At 47.3% G+C, this 23,394-nt stretch overlaps 1 protein-coding gene across 3 annotated transcripts in view; it reads right to left on the reverse strand.

The window, feature by feature from the left end:
- The window catches only part of SLC67A1 (solute carrier family 67 member 1), a 93,562-nt gene that overhangs the window by 17,881 nt on the left and 52,287 nt on the right, over positions 1-23,394 (reverse strand). For all 3 annotated transcript variants that reach the window (XM_087745750.1, XM_087745751.1, XM_009462584.2), the window contains 4 exons: positions 17,989-18,104; positions 17,388-17,498; positions 11,967-12,067; positions 2,109-2,210 (listed from right to left, as the gene is read on the reverse strand). In XM_087745750.1, the coding sequence (XP_087601876.1) occupies positions 2,109-2,210; positions 11,967-12,067; positions 17,388-17,498; positions 17,989-18,104 (430 nt within the window). The remainder of the gene's footprint in view (positions 1-2,108; positions 2,211-11,966; positions 12,068-17,387; positions 17,499-17,988; positions 18,105-23,394) is intronic.

Genomic DNA, 23,394 nt, shown 5'->3' on the forward strand with positions numbered 1-23,394 from the left:
TCGCAGCCCACCCCACCCCTTCCCTTCTCCAGCTGCCGATTGCTGGGAACATCCTGCAGTCTCTTCCCAGCCTCACTGCCGTCTGTCTGTCTGCTGCCTCTGGTGCCCACCTTCCAAAAACACTTTAGCCCACCTCCCAGCGATATGAAGATGGGTTTCAGAGTGTCTTTTATTCACAGCTAGCTTTTCTCCTCACTTCCACCCTTTGGGTAGGGGATCTGCTTCGTTTGGAGGCCAGATACAGCAAGGGCACAGCAGGCAGGATGCTGCTCCACCAGCGGCTGTGCAGGATTAAAAGCTTCACGCATTAATCTCTGCATTCGGGGCCTGCCACTGTGACAGCACTCGTCCCCGCCAAGACGGAAAGCCACCCCAGAAACGGATGTTTTCTCGGCAGCCGCTCGAACAGAGCGCTTTTTAATAAGGCGGCCCCGGTGCAGAGGATCACAGCTGCGTTTGCCTATGAATAGTTCTCGTGGGAAGTCATTGCTGACCCTTGTCCCCAGGCCCGTGCTGTCAGGATGTCCACAGCCCTCCGGGCTTGGTGTAATTGCCAACTCTAAAATGAACTTCCAGCAGCGATTTCCCTTCCACACACAGCAGCCGTGAGCCTCCCCACACTGGGGCATTAGCCGCTGCAAGCTGTGCTGCCCTGTGTGCCCTTCCACTGCCATCGACGCTTTCTCTCCTACCTCCAGCGGCCTCCAGCCTTCCCTCTCAGTGAGACCTTGGTGCGCAAAAGCCATTTACTCCATGGTTGCCCCTCTGCCTGATTGCTGTGGGACTAGGCTCTGGCACGGGGAGCCAGTCCCAGCAGCACCCTGCCCTGCGCCAAGTGAGGGGTGCTCAGGTCTCCAGACGGGCCAGGTCCACCTTGGTCCCACCTAATTGCTCCCACCCATGACCAAAAAACAATTGCAAGACCTTCAAAGCCCTTCCCGGGCCATGCTCTGGAGCACCAAGCCCTGTGCAGATGTCCCAAGCTAAGGTGGCACATCGATGCCAGCCAAAAACCTGGCAACACCAGCCAGAAGGGACCCTTCCCAAGCATCCCACCACCCGGCAGCATCTCCGTGAGCCCTGAAATCCCAGAGAGGGGGACCGCACTCCATCTGCAGAGCCAACCTTTCGTCTGCATCCATTCTCCCTTCCTAGCTTCATCCTAGACGTGATTTAGCCTCAGATTAGCAAAGGTGTGTAGGTGCCTCATCTCATCCGTGCAGCTGGGAACCACGAGCCTCAATACCTTCCAGGATTTGGCCCTGACCTCCCTGTGGCTGCAGCACAGTTGTGGGAATGGCAACCATCCTACCCACGCCAGCGGGGGCAGTGGCACCCTGGCAGCAAGGCTTGAGGCCACATCCTGCAGGGAACATCAAAAGGCTGACGCAGCTCGACTGTCCTTTGGGCCCATTGGTGTTCACCCTTCCTACGTCCCCATCGCATGGGCAGATCTATCAGTTCCCCGAGCGTGGCTTATCTGAGCAAACACGATTACTGGCAGAGCTACCTACGTCAACTCAGTTTTCCAATTACGGTTTGAGATTGGCATCGAGTGTCGCCCATGCAGATACAACCAGCAACGGGTACCATCACTCATCCCAAAACGGAGGAACAAAATTATTGCCTTGCTACCTCCTTCCCCAAATGCTCTCAGCTTGGGGAAATTAGGCAAAAATAAAGCCCCAGAAGAAGAGCACACAACCTCTGCTTTCTCGCAGCAGCATACAACCACAATGATTTCCCCCCCCATAATCTTAATTTACTTTCTGGGTAGTTCAGGAAACACAGTCGCTGACAAGACCAAGGGCAGGATTTCTATGCAAATCCTGTGACTCAGGAGGGACTTAACAAGTTTCTGTGTGAGGTTAATTTGTTTTTTAATCCCTGTAACTATTACTCATGCGGCTCTTTATCGTTATTTGTCGTGGTTCTTACGTTGAGTGAGGCTCTGTTTGCACAGAGGCCCAGGAGAGCTGGTTTCCCCAGGACCACTCAGCGAAGCCAGTGGTGGCATTTCAAGGGGCAGAGCTTGCAGCCAGATCTCATGGACCTCATGCCGCCGCATCGTTAAAAGGCACCACGTATGATTTCATGCCAACTCTTACCATGCCTAGGCCCACGCCGGCGAAGACGAAGACGCTGAGCCTGAGTAGGGTCCTCTCCGTGCAGTGGTTAGTGAGTTTTCCAACAACCAGACCCTGGACAACCTGGGAAAGAAGCACGCGAGCACAGTTAAGCCCAATGAATAACAATTTAAACAAGCTCAAATGAAAAATGCTACAGTGCTTCAAGCAAACAAAAGGCAGCAAATGGGTTATTCCCTTGCTTTTTTTGGAGAAAAAGGGACATCATTGTCATGGTAAATGGCTGGAAGACATGGTCCATTATTTCAAGCATTTTGGACCCTAGGGATAGATCCATCTTATCAGCTGAAGGTCTTTACTCAAGGTGCACACCTGAGTTTACCATCACTGCCCACTCACCAGTAGTGACAGAAACTTTCTAAAGATGCTTGCAAATACAAATGAATTTTTCGAACTAACTCATTATGTGTTTGTGAAACACAATTAATACTAAGGTCTTCATTCTTGGCAAGTCCTTCCAAAGAAAAACTGCACATTTGTATGCAGAGGAGGAAAATGCCTCCTTTCCTGTACCTTCTCTTGCCATTATTTTAAACTATAAATATACAAATTGGGTGGTTCATCATTTTTAGACAGGAAACAAGTATGCCAGAGATGCTAATACCTAGCCCCAGCAGTACGTGCAGATGTGAGGGATGGGGAACTGGTTTTGCAGATTTTAAATAAAACCTGGGGAGAGAGAGAGGGAAGGAGAAGGAAAAAAAATTAAATCCCAGAAAGTATTTGGCTTTTGCAGTACTTTGCAAAGCAAAGATTCCCTCTTTTATTTCTCTGTTCAGCATCTCCCATACTTCAAGTGATGCTGGCCCAAGTGGACATGAGAGGACAGAGGCTGGAAGACATCAGTTTGAAAACAAACCCCAACCGACTGTGTTTCAGGGGAGGGACAGGTAGGAATCTACTGAGTTTTCCCTGCCTTGAAAGGGTTTGTTTGATCCAAGTGAAAATCCCTCTGACTTGAAAGAAAAGCTCTAGTTCAAAATGCTTTGCTTGGTGTGATGCCTTTGTTTCAATGGCAGTCCAGCCTGGAGAAAAACCTCGGTGCTCTGCTTGGACCTGGAACGATGCTATGCCATGCTTAACTTTGCTCCGTTAGTCCTAAGGGTGAAACCCAAACTCAACTGAAAGGAAATGAGTGCACAATGAATAAGAAAGATATTAAAAAGAAAGGAAATGTTAATCTATGACAAGCAGTCCAGACAAAGCAATTTAATTGCTAAAATAAAATAAAAAAACAAAAATAAAAAGCAATTGAGTGAAAATAAAATAAAGTTGACATAAAGAACAATAGCTACAAATAGAATATATTTCCAACAAGCTACAACTTAATGGAGAACATCAAAATTTGACTTTCACATTGCTTCAGAGCACAAACTATTTTTGACACGAGGGCACATCGCGCCAAGCAGACATTTTGGTTCCCAGTAAATGCTTTTCCTTCCTCCTTTTTGTCCCTGTCCCCACCCGCAGGCAGGGCTTGAGAGCTTGGCTCACATGTGCCTGTCCGCCATGTGACGGTGGCATGGGGCCCGTGTATCTCTCCTGGGCCGTGTCACCTGCCGAGTGGCCTCAGGGGCACTGGCAGACCTGCTGTGGTGCAATGTTCGGACGATGCATGGGGTGACCTGAATCATCCCGGCCGAAAGCCCTGCCATGGACACAGGAGGAGGCTGATACCAGCCCCGGCAGCTCTTACTCTGGGGTTGGGTGGAGAAGCCGCTGAGTAACGCTTCATTAAGCTGAGTGCTCCTAAAATGAAGAATCGTCATTAACTTTTTGCAACTTCCCAGTCCCTCCCACCGGCTCGCCCCAGCGGGGGCTGTGCTGAGTCACGCAGGACCGGGGCTGAGCCCTGTCACAGCGCATGGCTTGACTCAGCGGTGGCATCACCCGAACGACCGTTCAGCTCTGCTGAACCACTGGAGGAAAGGAAACGTTTCTCAATTTGCCCAGACTTGAACGACATATTTAATCAGGATACACCGTGCAAGTGCAGCCCGATCCCTGCCCTCCCTTGAGTCATCGCGCTAGATCATCAGCGACACCCCAGAGCAGTCTGGTCTGATGGCCATGGGAGTAGCATACCCAAAAACATCTCCATCGCTACATGTGAGCACCGAAGTGCAGGGAACAAGTGCCACTGCAGCAGAGCAGGCAGGACCTGAACACAGGCAAACTGGAGGCCACCAGGGTTGTCCCCAGAGTGAGTGGGGCAGGGCAGTGGTCCTTGTGGCAAGGCATTCAGCACGGGCTTCCCCATCACTCGGACTACGGCAATATGAGCAGAAGGCAAAACACCACTGCTGAACCAAACAACTCAGTGCTAGGACTATTTCCAAGGGCAAGCATCAGCCCAAGTCACCTGCTTTCCCTTCGGGGTTGAGCAGCCATCCTTGGGTTATACAGACTGCAGCCTCCCTGGTGGTTATCTGGGCTGCCAGACTCCCTCCCCACCATGGTGGTTGCCAATCCAGCCATGAGCCTCAGGCAGGCAAGGCCCATCATCTTAACTTTGGACACTATCAGACACCAGTGCCTTGATTTAGGCGCTGGATAATGTTTCCAGTCACCAGGAGGTCCAGCCTCACTTCCAGTCTGAATTGAGACCTGAAAACCGATTACTTCCAGCCTGCAATTCTCCCTGGGCACGCAGCCCCCTGGTTTGCATGAGCAGCAGCCGCCTGCACCAGGAAGGAGGCAGCAAAGGTGGTTCATATGCACTCTCCCATGTAAGGTTTTGGATGCATGCTGCCATTGTCAGGGGGTAGCAGAGTCATCCCAGATGATTTGGCCATCATCACTCCCATGGATAAGCCCTGGTGGCACCAAACAGGCAGCAATGGGATTTATCCTTATTTTTATTCCTGCTGGCACGTTCTGGGCTTTTCCCTTGCATGCAGCTTCTTATTGAGATCTCTGAGATGGGCCTTGCCCTTCTGCATTTCATTTTGCCTGGATGGTACTTGCCTTTGTAACCTGACCTCCTTTGAAGTCGGGGAAGAGCCAGTGTACCTGGATGGAATGCCTTCTGTCATCAATAAACAAAAGAGAGAGGAAATTGTTTGCAAGTGAAATAACAGGCACTGCCCCTGGCTGCGTACACATGTCACAGGATAAACCAACTCATCTTTTTTTTCCTTCTCCCCCTCCTTCTTTAAAGGCAAATAAGTCTCCCAATAAATGCATAAGAACAGCCAAATCTCTCCTTGTCGTTATGCTGGGTTTGCCAAACTGGGGATTCGTTACACTAGTTCAGCTGATTACGTAGAAAAATATTCTTTACCTCCATCACTGTATTTGATTTCTGGGAAGACGGCAGCTCCCATTTGCTCAGAAGAGCCAATTGCCCATTTTATTGTTAAGCTCATCAACAAATTTCAGAAATCCTTTGCAGGATGGAAAAGAAAGATGCCAGTTTGGAGCCGCTGCTGAGCAGGACTGGCACCCACAAGCAGCTAACCCTATCAGTGGAGGCTAGAGGAGTTATGCAGATGCTCGGCTGGTCCTCCATGCTCAGCAGACACAGGACTCTTTCTACAGATTCTTCCATGAGCACTGATCAAAAGCTTGACAGAGCCCAGCAACAAAATAAATTCCCTTTCACCCAACAGCCTGGAAATGAAAAGATGTGAGAAGGTCAGAGAGGCAGGTGCAGCAGGCCAGATAAGCTGGTACAGCCTAGCAGAGAAGATGCAGGGCCCCATCCCTGGCGCAGATAGCATGATTCAAATCAGAGGCAGCCTCCCACGCACTGGACCCATATCTCTCGCCTTTGAAACTATGCCCGGCTGGCAGTTCCCAGGGCGAGCGCAGTGCCGGCTGGGGTGGGACGCGTGGGTGGGCACTGGCTGGGGCAGACCGCAGTGGGCAACAGAAATCACGAGGCTTTTCTGCACAGGCTGAAGGTGGTGCAAAACCTTGAGTGGCGGAAAGGGGAGTTGTTTTACTGACAAGGCGATGCCAGAAGTAGTTCAGGTCTTGCAGAGGAGCAGGAGGGTGGTGGGACTGGAAGGAGAGCTGACGGTGAGGACCAAACTGCTGAAGGCAGCACTCTGTTGAAGAGGGGGAAGAGGACCCTATGTTTTGCAAACTCCTGCCTAATCGCTTTCTTTCCCCCTCCAACCTGCCCCCCTCCACAGATTTAAATCCTTCAAAGCCAGGAAACTGGAGAACTTTCTGTTTGTTGTTGCAAGGTCCTTTCACCAAGTGGGTTTTCCCCCTAGGCATACCTGGCTGTAATTAAATCCCTGGCTCTTTAATCATCTCTTTTGCTGTGCAGGGGAAAAAAAAAAAGCAAGAGGGACAGACTGGTGATAAGATGATACGCAATGTAAATCTCTCCTCCAGGAATCTTTCTCATCTTTTCGGGATCGCTCCGTACCAACTTGTCCCTCCAGAAGCTGCACAGCTAGAGGTGGAGTTTGTATAACAATACGAATTTAAACGCAGTAAATAGAACAGATGTCTTATGATTTCTTGATCCTCAGGGTAATAAATATCTACACCTTTGTCCCACCCAGAGTTTTTGTTTGGTGCATTTTGCTTTGTTTTTTTGGAGAAAAAGTTCTTAAAGGAAAGCTTCCCCCACCCCCTCCTGCGGTTTGGAATCTAAGCATCAGATGTGACTTTAGATATCAACCAGGGACTCCAGATATTTCACTCGCCTAATCCTCTGGCGGCATTTTCCGAGCCAGATACTATGCCTGGAAGTTCTCCGTGCTATTGTGCTTGCAACTCCAAAAAAAGCCGGAGTCTAGGCCCGCTTCTGCCCATTATGCAAAGTTAAATTATTTTAAATTATTATGAAATTAATTATTCTCTGGAGGGAGAGTGAATGGCATCTCACACTCCCAGGCATTCACTCTGAGGGAAATTTCGTTCGCATGTCTTCTGAGATGAGAGGACTCTGGAAGCCCAGCCCTGGAGGACAGACGGATTGCATCCCTGACGGGCTCTCACACCTCTTGCCTGGAGACCCACTGGCGATCAGATAAAGATGCTCCAAACATATCACAAGCAAGGGAATCTCTGCAACGCAAGATGCATGGTGCAGAGGTACCCCTCCCGCTGTCTGCCTTGCCCTCCTCATTTCGTTATCTCCCTCCCAACTCCTCCTCCTCAACTTATGCTGGCACAGTCCCAGCTCATCAGACAGCCCCACGCTGTCTGGGTGCTTCAAGTATCACTGCAGAGCCCTGGATCGCTCGAATTAACCCCCACTTGCTATTTTCAATTCCCCATGAGCCTGCTCCAGCCTCAGTCATATATCATTTTCCAAGAAACAACTTTGTTTCCTCATCAGACAGCTCTTTATCCCAATGCTATGACACCACCTTCCTGCACACCGTTCTCTGACCTTGTTTGGCTCTCCCGACCCAGAAGTGAGCCCCCTTCCCACCCTTACTGCCCCACACTTTGCAATATCCTCTGCTATTAGATGATGCTCTTTGCCTAACCACAAACAGTAAATTGGCACCAGCTCCTGCGCCAGTGCTTCATCCAGAGAGCCAGGAAGCCCCCATTCACCGTGAACAGGTAGTTCCATGGGAACTTTTACAACAATACATCAGCAGACGTTTGGGCCACTCGGGTCTCCATGGGACAGGCTGGGAGCAGCAGCAAGGCAGCCTATGTCCCTCCATGCAGGGGTACAAGTGGCAGCAAGGAGATGTACCACCAGTGCTGGGGTGAAGTGTGACCATGCTGTGGGCAGCCAACTTGGTGAAGGGAAGAGGGTGCCCCATGCCATGAGTGCTGGTCATTGGTGCTATATGCACGGTGTTGTGAGAACAAAACCCACCACCAGCACCAGCTGAGCCACTTCACTGCTGGCAAGTGCCATGAACCATTCCCATGTGGACAGAGATGATGCTCAGCAAGGGAGCAACCAAGAGAGGTGCTCTGGGGAGCAGCCAGACAAAGCTCATGAGGCTCCCGGGCTCCAAAAACCAGCCTGAATCTGCCTTCCAAAACCACAGGGATCCTCTCAGGCTGGGCACAGGGCAACCCCCCATATGTTGGGGTCCCGCAGGGCCATAAAGTGATGAGACTGGACCAAGCACAATGAGGTGAGGTTGAGGAGCTCCAGATGGGATCCCTCAGGTGCACTGCCTGAATTAGCTGGGCTGCTCACTAACATCCTTCATCTGCAAAGGTGGCAAACGCCTCACCTCCCGTGGGGTCGGTGTGTCTGTCCTGATCTCCCCATGCAAAGAGGTGTTTGAGATACTGACGACAAAGTACTTGAGTTGCCTACTGAACATGAGGTGGACTGACCCAAAGCCATTCAACACCTCCTCTCTACGTGCTCTGCAGCTGGCTTGAATGGGAGGAACAGTGAGAAACAGAGATGTTTACAGTGCATTGGCCGCTTCTCACCACAGTAGGTTAAATGAGGCTGAGAAGCTGAAAAATTAGATTAAGCAATTGGAGCATAATATCCTTGGGGCGGGAGAGGAAAGCGGGAAGAGACCATCGCTATTCGAGTCATCCTGGCACTACTGATAAGGCTGGGAAAGGAGGCTGCAACGTCATTTTCTGTGCTAGAAGAAGATGTTTGTTTTTAGAAGATCTCATTAAAAAAATAGGATCTACAGTAACACAAAGCAATAATACTACTAAAAATTGGCAGGAATTGGCAGACCAGGCAATGCTTTTCTTGGCACAAGACTTTTGGGGAAGAGTTGAGTAAAGGGCTCAGCTAAGCCTTGCTTGCTCTGCTGTTCCTGGTGTGCCTCTGAAGCTGCTTAGTGCATGCAAGGTCTGCTGGGAGCAGGCAAGACCCTGGGACATGGCACTGGGCGTATCAGCCAGCCGTGCTGTGCAACCGCCCAGGCACTGTGTTCAGTGTCTACAGGGAGGTTTAAAGTAAACAGGACATGGCTTGATTTTTATTTTCCCCTTCATTTCTTTGACGTCTGCTCCCATCTATAAAAGTCCTTAAGGGTGACCCATTTTCAGGTCCAGGGAGGGATGCAAACAGGAGGGGGACATTTCCTCTAACAGGAGGGCTCAGAGCAAGCCCAGGAGAATGAGAAAACCCCCACAATCTTTTATGGAAAGGCAAACTAAGGAATGAGAAATCAAAGCTGAGGATCTGTTTGATGAAATTCATTGAAAAGGACATTATATTCCTTAGGAATAAAGCTATAATTTACTCAGTGAAGTGGGGAAGCCAGTCAGCAGATATTAATCACCGTTCACCCATCCAGGCTGGTGGAATTTGCTTGCACCTTAATCTGCATTTATATCTCCAGCAACATCAATTCACTGTACAACAGAAACAAATGCATCTGAAATGCCAGCTGAGGCAAGATGAAGGCACACAAGCAGCTCTGGGGCTCGGCAGGACAGAGCCAGCACACGTTGCATTCCCTGCATACACCTTCCACTGGAGGAACCCCAGCAGCAAGCAGCCGTAGAACATTAATCTAGTCATTATCTGCAAGAGACACCTTTGGGCGGTTCCAGCCAGAGACTTGATTTGAAGGTAAAGACACAAATTCTAATGTTTTACAATAATTTAAAAGCCAGATGGTAAGAGTATCATTTGGACCCGTTGAGGATCTGGTCCTGCATAAACCAGAGCAGAGCTTGGAACTGCCACTGATAAAGTGGAAAGAACAAGCAACAAAGCAGAAAGCAGTGCTTTGCAAGCTCTTGGGCAAGATGGCTTTGCTGCCACCAGGAATCAGGTGTCCTGGGCTTTTAAAAAGAATAAAACACTTGTTTTTCCTTTCCTTTTTGGTGTTCTGACAGCAAACCCCAATGCGGCATCACGAAGAAGAGAAGTTTGTACCCTATGACTGCTTCACTCCTCCTGTATTTCTGATGTCGAGAATCATGTGCTGTAGAATATGCGTAGCAACATGGACAGAAACTGCACTGATAGATGAAAGAAAACTGCCTGGCTGACAAAAGCTAGTTTCTGTGCCAAATGTCCCGAGGCAAAGACTCCCCAGCAAAGCAGATGCTGCACCTGAGCCTGTAGGCCACTGCTGGATTAGAACGTGGTAATAGGTATGATGGGCCTCTGCGGGATGAAACCCTGTGACTATGGGAAGGGGCAGGTCCTTGGTTAGCACTGACATCTGATTATTCGTTAGGAAGCAGAGTGAACACTATAATTCCCATATCTTCCAGGGCAGTATCTATACATAGGGTGCACTGGCACAGCAGCACAGGTAACCCTATCTACGTAGTTTCAACCAAACTAACCTGGGAAACAATAGCAGTGAAGACAGACAGATATCCAGACTTAACAGCAGTGTCCTGAAGACAGATATCCAGGACCTAACAGCAGTGTCCAAGCTCCATCCAGCAACACGAAGCCACTCCTGCCCCAGCTGTACAAGTGCTGTTTTTACCTTCTGTGCTATTGCTGCCCACGTTAGCTGGCTCAAAACAAGCACACCATATCCATGCTGCAACTCCAAATTTGATTTCCAGGTAGACATACATAACAGGGATTTAACTGATAGGTCTAAGTTAAGAACATAGCTGTTGGGAAGTCCCTCTACATTCAGAGGGGGAAGCAGGTAGCAGCGGGTGACTCGGCCCCTCTAAAACCTAAGTGATTCCTGCAGATTCTGATCTAGGAGAGGGCATACAAAGACTAATGTAGGGTTAGCACTGTTAGCAGTGGAATCTGGATCAGAAGCATGCTTTGGAAAGCAGCTGCTTATCACCCCACTTGCCATGCTGTTTCCATGCTGTGGAGCAGGAAACTGGTCTTTCCGACAAGACTGGATGGGAGGGTGCATCCAGCTGGTAGCAAATGTTGAGCACATGGGACTGAGTGACAGCTAGTCCAAAGCTAGCCTCCCAGAATGGACATGGCAAAGGCACTAGCTCCTCAGCTCCAGCAGGTTTACTCTGCAGACTCCACTTGGTGATGTACGGCCCTGCTCATCAGCTGGTGTCCAAGATGCACAGATTTTGTAAGACCAGGTAAGAGCCAAGTGACTGATAACAATATGTCAAATCCAAATCACAAGGGAAGGAACTAAAGCTACCATTTCCCAGATGAGAAGTTCCTCCAGATCCCACAGGAACTCTGCGGCAATGCCCAGGAAATGAAGGCAGATTTAATAACAAGACCACCCTCCTTCAGGATATTGCTTAACTTACATTCCTACCTTGAGGCTTGCTTATAACCATCTGTTGCTCTTCCTGCAAAATTATTAGCCTCTTCCTCCAAAAGGGAAATTCTGCTGTAATACAGTATCTTATTTTTTTGGCCCTACTACTGTCTCATTCAGCTGACTTTTCCTTTTTACCCATTTCGCAAGTCTCCTAATCACGTACCATTGCCCATCTTTAATTTTTTTTTTTTTTGAAATTACAACCTTGCTGTGCTTGTTTCCACACAGCCGAAACGAGTCCTTCCTTGACACTGAAGGCATCTGTGAAAATGCCAGTAAGACTGTCTACTTACATAAATTTACAGGGTGCTAAGTAAATGTAAATCAGCTAACCTGCACCAGTGAAAACCTTAGCCAAGGCACGTCAGCTTCAATGTAATTTTTGTTACAAAAACCAGGACAACATGTCAGCGCAAGGAAATTTTAGCTCCACAACTTAAAGATCTGCAAAGAGGGACAAGGGAAAGACAGCTTTCAGGACACTCCTTGCTCTGATTTCTTCCCATTCCAAGGAACAGAAGAAATTTGGAGTCACTTCTCTTTTTTGAAGCCAAGTGCCACATGGCAGAGGTAGGATTTGCCCATCAATATTATGCCTGGATTTGGGAGAGCGTATGTCAAAAAGGTAGCAAATTAGATAGCAGTGTGGCAAGAGGGGCACTTCCACTTCACTTACCATTTGAAGGACACCAAAATATGACATCAGGTATCCAGACTCCACTGCTTCCAAGCCAAAGAAATCCATAGAGATGATGGAAAACATAATCAGGAACAGACCTAGAGGGAGGGTTAATGAAAAGCATACATCAATATACTTGCATTGCATATAGTGGCCAAGACCCTGCTCCCAGTCACCTCCAGTATGAGTCAGTAGCTCTCCCTAGAGTTACCAGGACTGGATATAAACAGGAGCAGAATCCTATTCAAAGTCAGTGTAGTAATTTAATCTTTAAATGTTAACTTTTTTATCCCCCTTACTTTCATCTTTAAAATAATGTGACTATGTAGGCTGTAGATTCAGCTGTTTATTATAAACTGGTAAATATTTTTATCACTAAAGCCAAACTAACTATTAAGGCAGCGAGAAAACATTTGTTCAGACAAGACTGTAACCATAAAAATAATCTGATTGGATTCCTCGTCCCTTTTGCCTAACTTTAGATTTTCCCCATGGGGAACACTGCCTGGGAAACAACCTGGTGACATCAGCTTAAATACAGCGTTTCACTGCACACTTCGGCAGTGACATCGGTGGCACGTGAAATCTCTTGCTCTCCTGGACCGGTAGCAGTTTTGACACAAGCAGTCAGGAAAGTATGGACAGAAACGTCACAGGCTGAGTCTGCTTTTCAATTAAGGCAATTTCTGGAAAGCATAACGGAAAATGCCCACTCACTTAATCTCACATGAAAATATAATAATGTGCATTTCCCCCAATGCCAAACATACACAAATACAGACACATGTACACACACTCCCATTGTACACAAAGAGCCATCAAATTAAAAATATTATGACAAAACATTGCTCTCAAAGAGCTGGTATGGGGTAGGAGGCTGCTGCCTCCCCTAATGTCTTGTGCACCTCAAATGGACCAAGACCGTAGGAAACTGGGGCTCTCTGTGCATGAACATCCCCACAACATGCCCGTTGGAGAGCACTGATCCTACTGGGGAGAGAAGAGAGCAGAGGACCTTTAGGGGTCCTGCCCTTCCTCATAGGATCCTCTGAGGTACAAAGACTGGGTAAATAGGGAGCGGTGGTCCTCTCTTTCCTGAAGAAAACAGAGGCCAGGAGGCAATGTGTGAGGACTGAGAAGACAGCTGGTGGCCTGGCAAAGTGAGTCACTAACCCCGCGGCATGGGAAAGATTTGCTGGCATTTCCCGGAAGCGTGCGGAGAGTGATCCCGAATTGCTGACTAAAACACCGTGGAGGACTTGCACCTTAACAAACCAGCAAAATTCCACCGCATCCAGCAGCCTGATGGTGCTGCTACCAGTGGAGCACCTGCAGCAACAAGGACCTCCCTCCAAGCACCCCAAGCCTTTGCCTGGAGGAACCACCACCCTCCCACCCCAGGACCTGCCACAAAGCCTTCCTGAACCCCACTGGAGACACCTCTTCCCCCCTTAATGGGGATAGCTGCACCCCAGCTGGCCCCATGGCGCTGTGGGAGAGAGATGGGGGGCAAGAAGGTTGCCCTGCTCTGCTACTCTCTGGATATTTGAAGAAGGTGCTGGGGAGCTGGGGCTCGTGAAGATTTATGGCTTCACCACACCCCTCTGTGGAGTGAACCCCGTCGTTATCCAGTTACTTTGAAATCGCTCTTAGCTCAAGCCAGCTTAAGGTAACATGCAAATAACAGTATTTACTCACAACATCCAAATCAGGCAACAGAGTTGCACATGTTCATAAAAGGCACACGCGAAGAAATGAAAGAAAAACCACACTTCGTTTCACTTGCAGTAAGATTAGATCGAAGCGGGTGCTCACCCTTCATCCTGCTACCCCGCTGCAGGTACCACCTAGGAGGGGTTCGACCTTCCTACATACCTGACACTTCTTCCTGGTACCACGCGTCAGCTTCTACAGCTCCTCTCCCCTTTGAAGTCCCTCACCAAGTTAAGGCAGATTTGGATCTTTCTCCTCCAAATGAGCTGATTTCTTTCGGAGCAGGAGGATAGGCTGTGGTCTTTAATTAGTGTTACACATTGCACAGCTCCCCTGGAGACGCAAAGGTCTCTTCTTTAGATGGGTGTCATCTCCCCCTGCCTGCACAGTCACTTAAAGCTACCTGGACAAGGGAGACCCGCCCCTGTTTCCTCTGCTTTCAGCAACTAAGGGGGTCTCTCCCACTGGCAACACATTTGTTGGTGAAACCCGCAGGGTGAGCCCTAGATGGAACTCAAAAGATTTTCTGCTCATCTGAACATGCATAAGCATTTCTTACAAAGACCTCAGCAGGTCCCACCTGAGTAGGCTGCAGGTTGGCTGAGCACAGCCATGTGAGTAATGTACCCCTGGGGACGGCTCTTCTGGGGACACCAAAACCCCACACAGAAGCTGCTGGAATAAACCTCAATCCACACTGCGAGGCTCAGGTTTTCAACAGGAAAAAAATGGAAAATAGCAAAAAATATCCTCAAAAACCTCGCCTTTTTTTGGGAGGTGGTTTAAATAAGGGGTGAACTCCTTAGAAAACCTGGCACTAGAGGGATGAGTAACTAGGGTTATGCAGCAGAAGGCAGGTAAATGGCTTGCAAGATGCGATAAAGACGAGGAAAAGCACCAAGGACAGACAGGAGTGCAAACTGTTTTTTCAAAAAAAAAGACATGACATTTCTAAAAGCAGCTCGTGGCTTTGGGAGGGCCAGCTTAGCAGCCCTTACCAAGAGCCAGTGTGCAAAGGCGAGCACGGCCTCAGGGAGCCCGTCTCAGCCCTCCAACATTGGATTGCAAACGCGATGGGATGCAGAGCCCCAGGGCCCACTGCAAAATCCTACTCTGCGTGTGAAAGAAAGTCCCTTTAAAAATGGGATGTGGGTGCTAAAGAGATCTTGTTAAAAACAGGTTTTCCAAAGGAATTAGGCAGCCAAAGATTCATACAAGCATCTATTTATCAGTATTTTCAAGGCCCTGGCGATTTTTGGTCAGTGAGAGGTATGTTTGACATTCTTATCCTCGTGTTTTCTTTTCTGTCTCTTATCTACCGCAATGCAATGAGACTTGCTTTTCCCAGGTCAGTTGAGGATGTAATTTGGCTGTGCGGGAGCAGTCTGCTGCCCATCCATCCCTTGGCAGCCACCTTCCTGCAAGCGGCACAGAGCCTGTCTCTCTGCTTTTATGCAACACAGGGAGGAGGTTCCTGGCCCTGCAGCCATCCCAGGGAGGCTCTTTCGGTCTCAAACAAGCTTATTTTAGACAACAATGAGATCCATAAGGAACAGAAGATTTTCTTCTGTGTATATCACAAACTTGTTTACAAAGTAAACAGAGAACGGTCTGTAATTTGGGCAATCTAATTAATTATACAGTTGCAGCCAGGAGATGAAAGGTAAATGAGCTCATGAGGAGCTCAGCCTCCAGCTGTGAGCTGCAGAGAAGTAGGTGATGGCCCAATCGCCCTTTCAGCTGCCATTGTACGGTCAGTAACCTGAAGAGAGACCTGCAAAGAGAAGTCATGAGGATTTTGATCACTCCTCACTGTAGTGCAAGCACTACACTTGTAGCAGGAGTGCCTCAGATGAACCCATTCCTACTCTCACTGAAATACTCCCAGCCATTTCAGTGACAGACTATCAGCCCACGTCCTGCCTTAACTCTCAGCTTCACTGTCTCTATCCTCTTTGCCTAGAAGTTCTGGGCAGGAGATGTTTATTTTGGTTGGGTGCGCTTTTTTGCTCTGTAACGGTAAAAGAAGAATGACTTCTGCAACAGGGAGGAATTTGCATTTCGGCAGGGATGACTAAAACAAAGTGCATCTCACCCGGCCTTTGGAAAAAGGAGAGTGCACAGGAAATTATTGTGCAGATTGCATATGGATGTGGTCTCGGGATGGCATTTTTAAACAGAGAAATGAATGCTACTTTAAGCTGAGAAATGAGCCAGAATCAGCAAAGAAAACCCTCTTAAAACATCACTTGACTATCTCATTCTGTGAAATGCTGTCATTCTATAAACGCTTTTAAAAATACAATTTAAAAATTTTAGTTTCAGAAGAACCTAAAAAGTGCACTAGAAGGGCAATCCACCAGTCCATCGAGACTGTATCCTGTCTCCAGTGGTGGTGGTAGGACCAACTGGCACTACTGATCTCAGCCAACGCCAACTACACACAAAAAGAAAAAAAAAATCAGAAGTCCTTTACTTCCCTACATGCTATTCTACAGCTCCAGTCAGACTTGTTCCCCCAGAGCCTTAGCAAGGAATAACAGACAAACCTGGCCAAGCCCAGAAATGCCATCCCCTTCCGATTCAGCCACTCTACAGCCAAATCTACTTGCATTTGTAAACTGAATTTACAGTTTACAAATTAGAATTTAATTTGTAAATTATGTTTCATGTTATTTAAACTTCAAGACACAGATGAATTAGAAAACGATGCAAAGTATAAAAATTAAGGTACCTTAAATCCTCTCTTAGGATCCTTGTTCGGAAGGGAATTGCCTTTGTTTAGATGCATGATATGCACATGTTTTGATGTGTACAAAATTCAATCCTTGAAACTGTAATCAAGAGAAACTGCACTTTTAGGTTTGACTGGAAAAAGAGCTGTGAAGGCGCTCCATGTGGAAGGGCAGAGAACATCACCCTTTCCTCACACCACCACTAACAAGGCTGACATGCTGGCTTGTCTCTAGACAAGCAGGGGGGAAAGAAGATAGAGGGTAGGCAAAATTAAAGATTATTAAACTGTGACCAAGGATATGTATAACCAGGCAAACTGGGAGACATGGACTTATGCCAGGACAGCAACTGACTCAAAGGGAGCAGGGAAACAGGCAGGTTTGGGATGGGTTTGAGGTAGCAGCAGGTTCCTACCATGACACAAAAAACCCGAGCAGAATATATAGAAGAGAAGAACAAGCACCACCATCAGCATGCAAGGGAAGAAACGTGCATGCAGCTGACAGTTAGAGCAGCCACAGCTTCTCATCCAGCAATAGTTTTTAGTTGTTGGGAAAAAGGTTAGGGTACGCTTACCCCTTGAAATCATTAAGTAAAATCAGGAAGGACCTCAGTGTTTCTGGCAGAGTACAAATGATTTCCCTCTGCTCTGAAAAGGTTACAGCCTAAACAGAAATGACAGACAAGAGGAAAAAAACATTTACATCCAGGGGGATGGGGTAGAGAGATTAAGCGATTTGCCAAAGCTGCAGCCTGTGGCAAGTAGTCTGTTTTACGTTAAGTCCCAGGTTTTTGACCCTATGTAGCTGAGAGCATTTGAAAGCATCCAGCATCAAGTTAGGAGCTGAATCCTCACTGCTCCATGATCAAATGCAATGTGCTTTCAGTAACTTGAGACAAGCCTGGACTACAGCGTATGTCATCTTATTTCAAATACATCAGCAATCACAGGTAATGGGTAAGATTTACCTATGGGAAGTCCAGCAAAGACCTTGACTATGAAAACTTCCATTACTCCCGGAAACTTCATCAGGCGTAGGATTTCTCTGATGCTAAACACGCTGCCAGACTGTGATGTGCCTACAGAAGATGACATTGATTAATACTCTATTTATACAAGTCAGAGGCAGGAAGCAAGAGACTCTGAGACTGTCTGCTCAAGTTCACCACCACCTTGCTGAAAAGGTGAGTATCTGCAGCACCAGCATTCTGCTGACAGCAGGAGGTTGGGAACTGATGCTGGGTCTGCATGCAGAGGACCCTTGTGTGACAGAGGGATGGCCTCCCATGTGGGGACAAACTAACCCCCAGTGAGGGGTCCATGTTCACCTTTTCTGAGATGTGCAGCAAGCACTGGGCTGGAAGCCTGCAATTCTGCACGGCAGAGTGGTCAGCAAGTAGAGAATAATATTCTTCCACAAGCACAGCTTAGGCATTAAAGTGTCAGCACTTCAAGGTTGGCACCTTTTTGCCCTTAAATGCAACCCCAAGTCCTTTAGCAGAGTCCTTACAGCATGTCAGTCCCCTGTCCCTATTCGTGTGCTATTTATTAGAAACACTGAATACTTACTGTTATCCGTCACACAATGGTCTGACTTTGGTTTAGCCTGCAAAGGGATCCAAACCATTGCTATCATGGTATTTATGAGATTTCCCACCAGCCCGACATACGTAGGAACAAAAACGCTGCAAACAGAAAAAATACAGGTAAGTAGACAAATAGCATAAACAAGACATTTATACCTCTTGTCCTGCAATGGCTTGGGCACTTGGATGAGGAACAATCCCCTTCAAGTTGCAGTACATAAGGCTGTAAAAGAGCTCACATCCTTTCATGGGGGCTTTGGATATGACCATGGTTTGAAATTTCACCAAAAGGTGCCTCTTGCCATCAAGACAGTTTATCATTTGTATTAATAGCAGGGTATAATACAATGCTTTCAATCTGTAAGTGTCAGGGGAAAAGAGCACCTCTTGGTTTAATGAAGCTTAGAAACCTTCCCACGGAAAGCACAGCAAATGCTTGTTAGGATTCATCTAATCCCCCATCTAATCCTCAGTTTTATTCATCTAAGTATCATCTCACTCCTTGAAATTTCTCAGCAAAATCAAATGAAGTTAAGGAAAGTGAAGAAAGTACTCAAGATGATATGGGATTGTAGAATACAGCCCAACCTACAACCAGAACTGAAAACAACAGAGACACAATGCCAGTTGAAAAGGAGCTGCTAAAAACAGCAAACACGATCTACAAAGCCTTCTGAAGAGGTGAGTAAACAGCACTTTGATTGACACACCTTTCTCCAAAGGTGCCCCAAACCAAATCAGCACCCCTTCAACTGCCCATCAGAGCCCCAAACATTGGATCTTTAACAGAAGTGGGGCCACATCTGTAGATGTAGACCCAGTGAACAGCAATTATTAACAGTAGTTTTACAATGATAAAACAGAACAATTACAACTTATCTAAAAAACTCAAACACAAACGACCTAAAAGTCAATGGAATCAATAATAAGTCCTCAATTATCACTGTCTTCTTAAAAGAGATTAGGAAATGACTCCTCCTAGGCTTTAAGGGCACGTGGGAAGATTTCAGACTGTGAAGGACTTTAACTCTGCCAAACACAGATGGAGCAAAGTCCAGGGCCGGAAGACTGAAACTCAGGAGAGTCGAGCTGAAAACAAAGGGAGAAGCATGTTTTGTTTTTAACAGTGAGAGCAATTAGCCACTAAACCAGCTCATTAAAAGTCTTCCCCAGCATGGGAACCCTACTAGTCAAAAAGTTTCATAAAACATGTGCTTAAAACCTACCGCAGGATGCAGGTTTGGGGTGGGAATACCCAGCAGAAACACCAAAGGCTGGTGTCATGGAGGGGACAAGACTAAGTGACCATCATGGTCTCTTTGGGGCATCGAAATTAAAGTACCTTGGACTTCAGCAAAACAATGCTTGGATTTCACCAGAGAAGGCTTTGGAACCACGCGAGTCCATGCAGACTCGGAGGTGACTGCACTGTCCCTGCATCCCCAGCAACCTGTGCTACAAAAACAGGATGCAAAAGCGAGCTGCGAGCCGCCAAACGATGCTCCCTGCGAACCTGCTGATAAAGGACTGCTCATTGCTTGACTTTTTATTACTGCTTTCTTTGTCAGACCATGGCGTATGTTTTTCATGGAATAACCAGCAGCGCTAATTGTAAAAGCCTCAGGTTTCCTCCGTGCTAGACAAAGGTGCGGTCTGAATAATTTCTAGAGTATTATTAAAGTCCCAGAGCAAAACAGTAAAGGATGGAGATGCAAACAACCGAGAAAAGCATCAAAGAGCAAATACATATATATACACACATGTATTCCCACTAATAGCAACGGCAAAAATCCCGGCTGAGTATTTTAATCCTCGTTAATTATTATTAATAACAACAAAGTCAGATAATATCTTCCTGCAAATGGACTTAGTGCAGTAATTTAGACCTGCTGCCTTCCATCCGCCAAGCTGTTCCGCTAATTCCCCTGGACCACAAAATTAATCATTTACTGGATCGGTATTTTTTATTTTTAGTGTACCAGATTGCCGCTTTCTAATTTAAAATTATCTGCCAAGTAGTTCCCAATCTACTGAAATCAACTTTGTGGACCCACATTTTTATCCAAGAAACCTGGAATTTCTACTTCGCATTGCAACATAAAGTAAATTTACTAACAAAATAGAAAGGATAAAATAACCAAAATAAGTAGCTGCAGGTGGCTTAATGTTTTCTGGGATTTCTATATTTCAGCTTTCATTCTGATATGGAAAAAACACATTGCAAAAATTTTTGTTGGACAGAAAAACTTCCTTTCCAGTCCTATCTTTTCCTGAGGTTTTCCAGACTCCCACATGCCATCATAAATATGTTTTACTCTTCAGATCCAAGAAGAATTACAGCAAGCAATGAGGGAAGGATCCTCCTATAAAACTAGCAAGCAAATGACGCACTACTTCACTGCAAGCATACGACTGATAATTCATTGCTGTGAAAGGGAGAGGAGGACCTTGACATTTTACATATTCGGGAAAACCTGGGCTTGCTGTAATGGATTTGTGGCATTTTGTACAGCTGGACTCTGAAGTCAGAGAAATCCAGTAAAATATAGAGCTCAAAATCACATTTCCCAGACAAGCCTGAAGCATTCAAAATCATCTGAAAATCCCTCTTCTTAGCCACAGCTTTCTGTAAGCGCTTCATCTTTTTCCACTTATTAAGCATTATCGTTTGTCGATGGAAAGGTGATGAAGGTACACCCTTGGGTTAGCTGCTCCGCTATCTTGTCCTACGTGGCAGGGACGAACTCTGGAATTGGAGATAACGCATCCGTGTCCAGGAAACCACCTCTCGCATTTGTTTGTTTGCTTGTTTAAGAAAGATGAAGTAAAACCAAGGGTCATAAAAAATGCCATATCAACACAGCAGGTCATTCATTTTTTTTCTGCTGTATCTTTATTTCTTTTTTTCTGATGTTTCCGTTAAACCCATGAATTACACACAACATCATCTGTGCTGCCCCTCTGGTACGGCATCAGCGGGATGCATCCTCCCACTCCTACAGTGAAAGTCAACTGTTTTACAAAGCAGCAGCGCAGGGCAGCTTTCTTGAAGCCGTGACACATCATCACCTCTGAACTCCCCATGATGTTTGCTTTGGGGCTTGGGTAGGTGAGAGACTGTAGACAACGTCTTTTCCTCTTATATGAAGACACAGAAATATTTACACTGTCATGTAAAGGGACACAAGTGCTAAAACCAGCATGCATGTGCTGAATCATCATTTCTGGCAGCAGGGAAGACAAACGCCACCAGGTTGAGCTGACAGTATTCTTGCAATGATGCTGAACAGGAGACTGGAGGCCAATGCATTTGCTGGGGAAACTGGTGAAGTTGCAATGATGCTGCCGGCTCCTCAGCTAGAGCTGCTCCATGTCACCAGCACCAGGGAAAACTCTACCCACACCCTTGGATGCTGCTGGGAGGGGAGCTGCAGCCCTGTGGAGGTGGGTGGGAAGGAGGCCGTGGTGGTTTGGAGGAGTCCAGCAAGCAGCAGGATGGCAGGGGAGGGTTTGCACCCCACGACAGCCCTGAGGAACAGCACTTTGGAATGGGGTACGGTGACGCTATTGCCACCAGCAGAGAAAACAGATGGAGGTTAGCACTGATAATCCCTCTGCTGTGCTCACTGGACCTTTTTCTGCACACTAGGGAAATGGAGGACCCAGGGCTAAGCTCTTGCTCTTATTCCTTACTGATCTGATGAGGAACAAGTGGTACAAACCAGAACAGCTAAGCTAAAAGTGAGACACCCTGACCCCTCAGCATAGCCGAAGGCTGGGAGTAGGAACAATTGCTGGGTTGGCAACTCCTGCTGTGCAAGACTTGGCTCGCGGGCACTCATCTCTTTTTTTAAGATTTAAGCATGAAATCTCATCTCTGCTGAAATCAAGTGGGAGTCCTTCTGCATTCAATTTTGCCTGTTTGGCTTATCAGGAGGAAGTTTCACCAGGAAGGGACACGGTAGCGCTATTAAGACAAATGAGGCACATTAAGCAGGTTGCTCCCGCAGGACCTTTTCCCATCCTCTTCCCCTTCCTGCCCTCCCTCCTGTCCCTCCTGGCTGTCCGCAAACCAGCCATGTGGAGCCAGAGCGAGCCCTGCCAAAACCAGCAGCAGAGCTCCTGAGCGGGCCGGAAGAACAAAGGACACGGGCAGGACTAATACAATTAAATTAAAGGGAGCAAAAGGGCACAGCAGCTTCAGCAGCTGAGATCATTATGCGGCCTCTTCCAGCTTCTTGCTGATTAATAGAGGTTAAGAGCCTTTACCATCCTGGGCTTTATGGTCAAAATAACTCAGGTAACTTTATCTGCGTACTTCAGCACATTACTTACAATTCCTTTGCTTCTCTTGCATCTGGAGAGAGAGTTCCTTGCTGACTTTTGTCAGCAGCCTTCCTTGGTCTTCCCTGGGCTTTTCCACTAGCAAAGTTCCTCTCAGGCTGCCAGGTAAGACTACAGCAGCCTGCTCTTCCTTGTGTATTTTCAGCCTTGCTGTGAAAGGGAGGAACAAAATGCATCGCCCTGTCCTGCACGGGACTGACGTGCCCCAAGGTCCTGCTGCCAGGAGGGCTCAGAGCAATCTTCTGCAGAGGGCAAACAGCCAAATTCAGAGGAGGACTAGTTTTTGCTAGTTTTTGCCAACAGGAGCAGCCTCAGCTTGCCCTGACTTAAAGCTTTCAGAGAAATAAGAAGAAAACATGAGTAGAGGGACCTGGAGGCCAGGAGCCCATAACATTAGCCAAACGCTGCTTAATAACATAACAAAAGCCTCTTCTTTTCATTTCCCAGAGGCCATTAGGCAAGTGTGGTGGATGCATTAAAAGCATCCATTAAAAGAGTTTTAAAGGGTTTAAAAAAGTGGGATGGTGAGCCCAGGGCACACTTGCCACAGGACTGATTGTGTGGCCAGGTACAAGGCTCACTTAGTAGCCTGTGGCCATGGATAAGGGATGTGGCTGACAGCTAGGATTGCCCATCTGGAAACTCCATCCTTAATGCTGGTGGGAAAGCAGAATTGATGGTGAAACCATTAATAGTAATGTCATGGTGAACAGATTAAACCCAAAGAAAATATTAGCATTCAAAGCCAGCTGGAGGAGGGTTGCATTTCTTCCCGACTAACGCTTAACCAGCCCCTGTATTTACTTGGAGGTAACTGTAAATCCCAATGTGCACCACGCTTCCCGGGTGAGGCGAAGCGAGGACATGCTCTACGTTACTTCGCAACCCGCTCCCATCAGGGTCAATTAGTACAAGGCAAACGAGCGCAAACAGGATTCGGTTTCTGAACCAAGACATGAGGCAGTAACACAGGTGACGGCAAGGGCTCCCAGAGGCTCCCCAGCTCCTGGAGTGATGTTTTGCAGCTCTGCCCCAAGTGTCGCAT

This window comes from Nipponia nippon, unplaced genomic scaffold (assembly GCF_047370975.1).
Source record: "Nipponia nippon isolate SJK-2023a ecotype South Korea unplaced genomic scaffold, ASM4737097v1 scaffold_10, whole genome shotgun sequence".
Taxonomy (NCBI): domain Eukaryota; kingdom Metazoa; phylum Chordata; class Aves; order Pelecaniformes; family Threskiornithidae; genus Nipponia; species Nipponia nippon.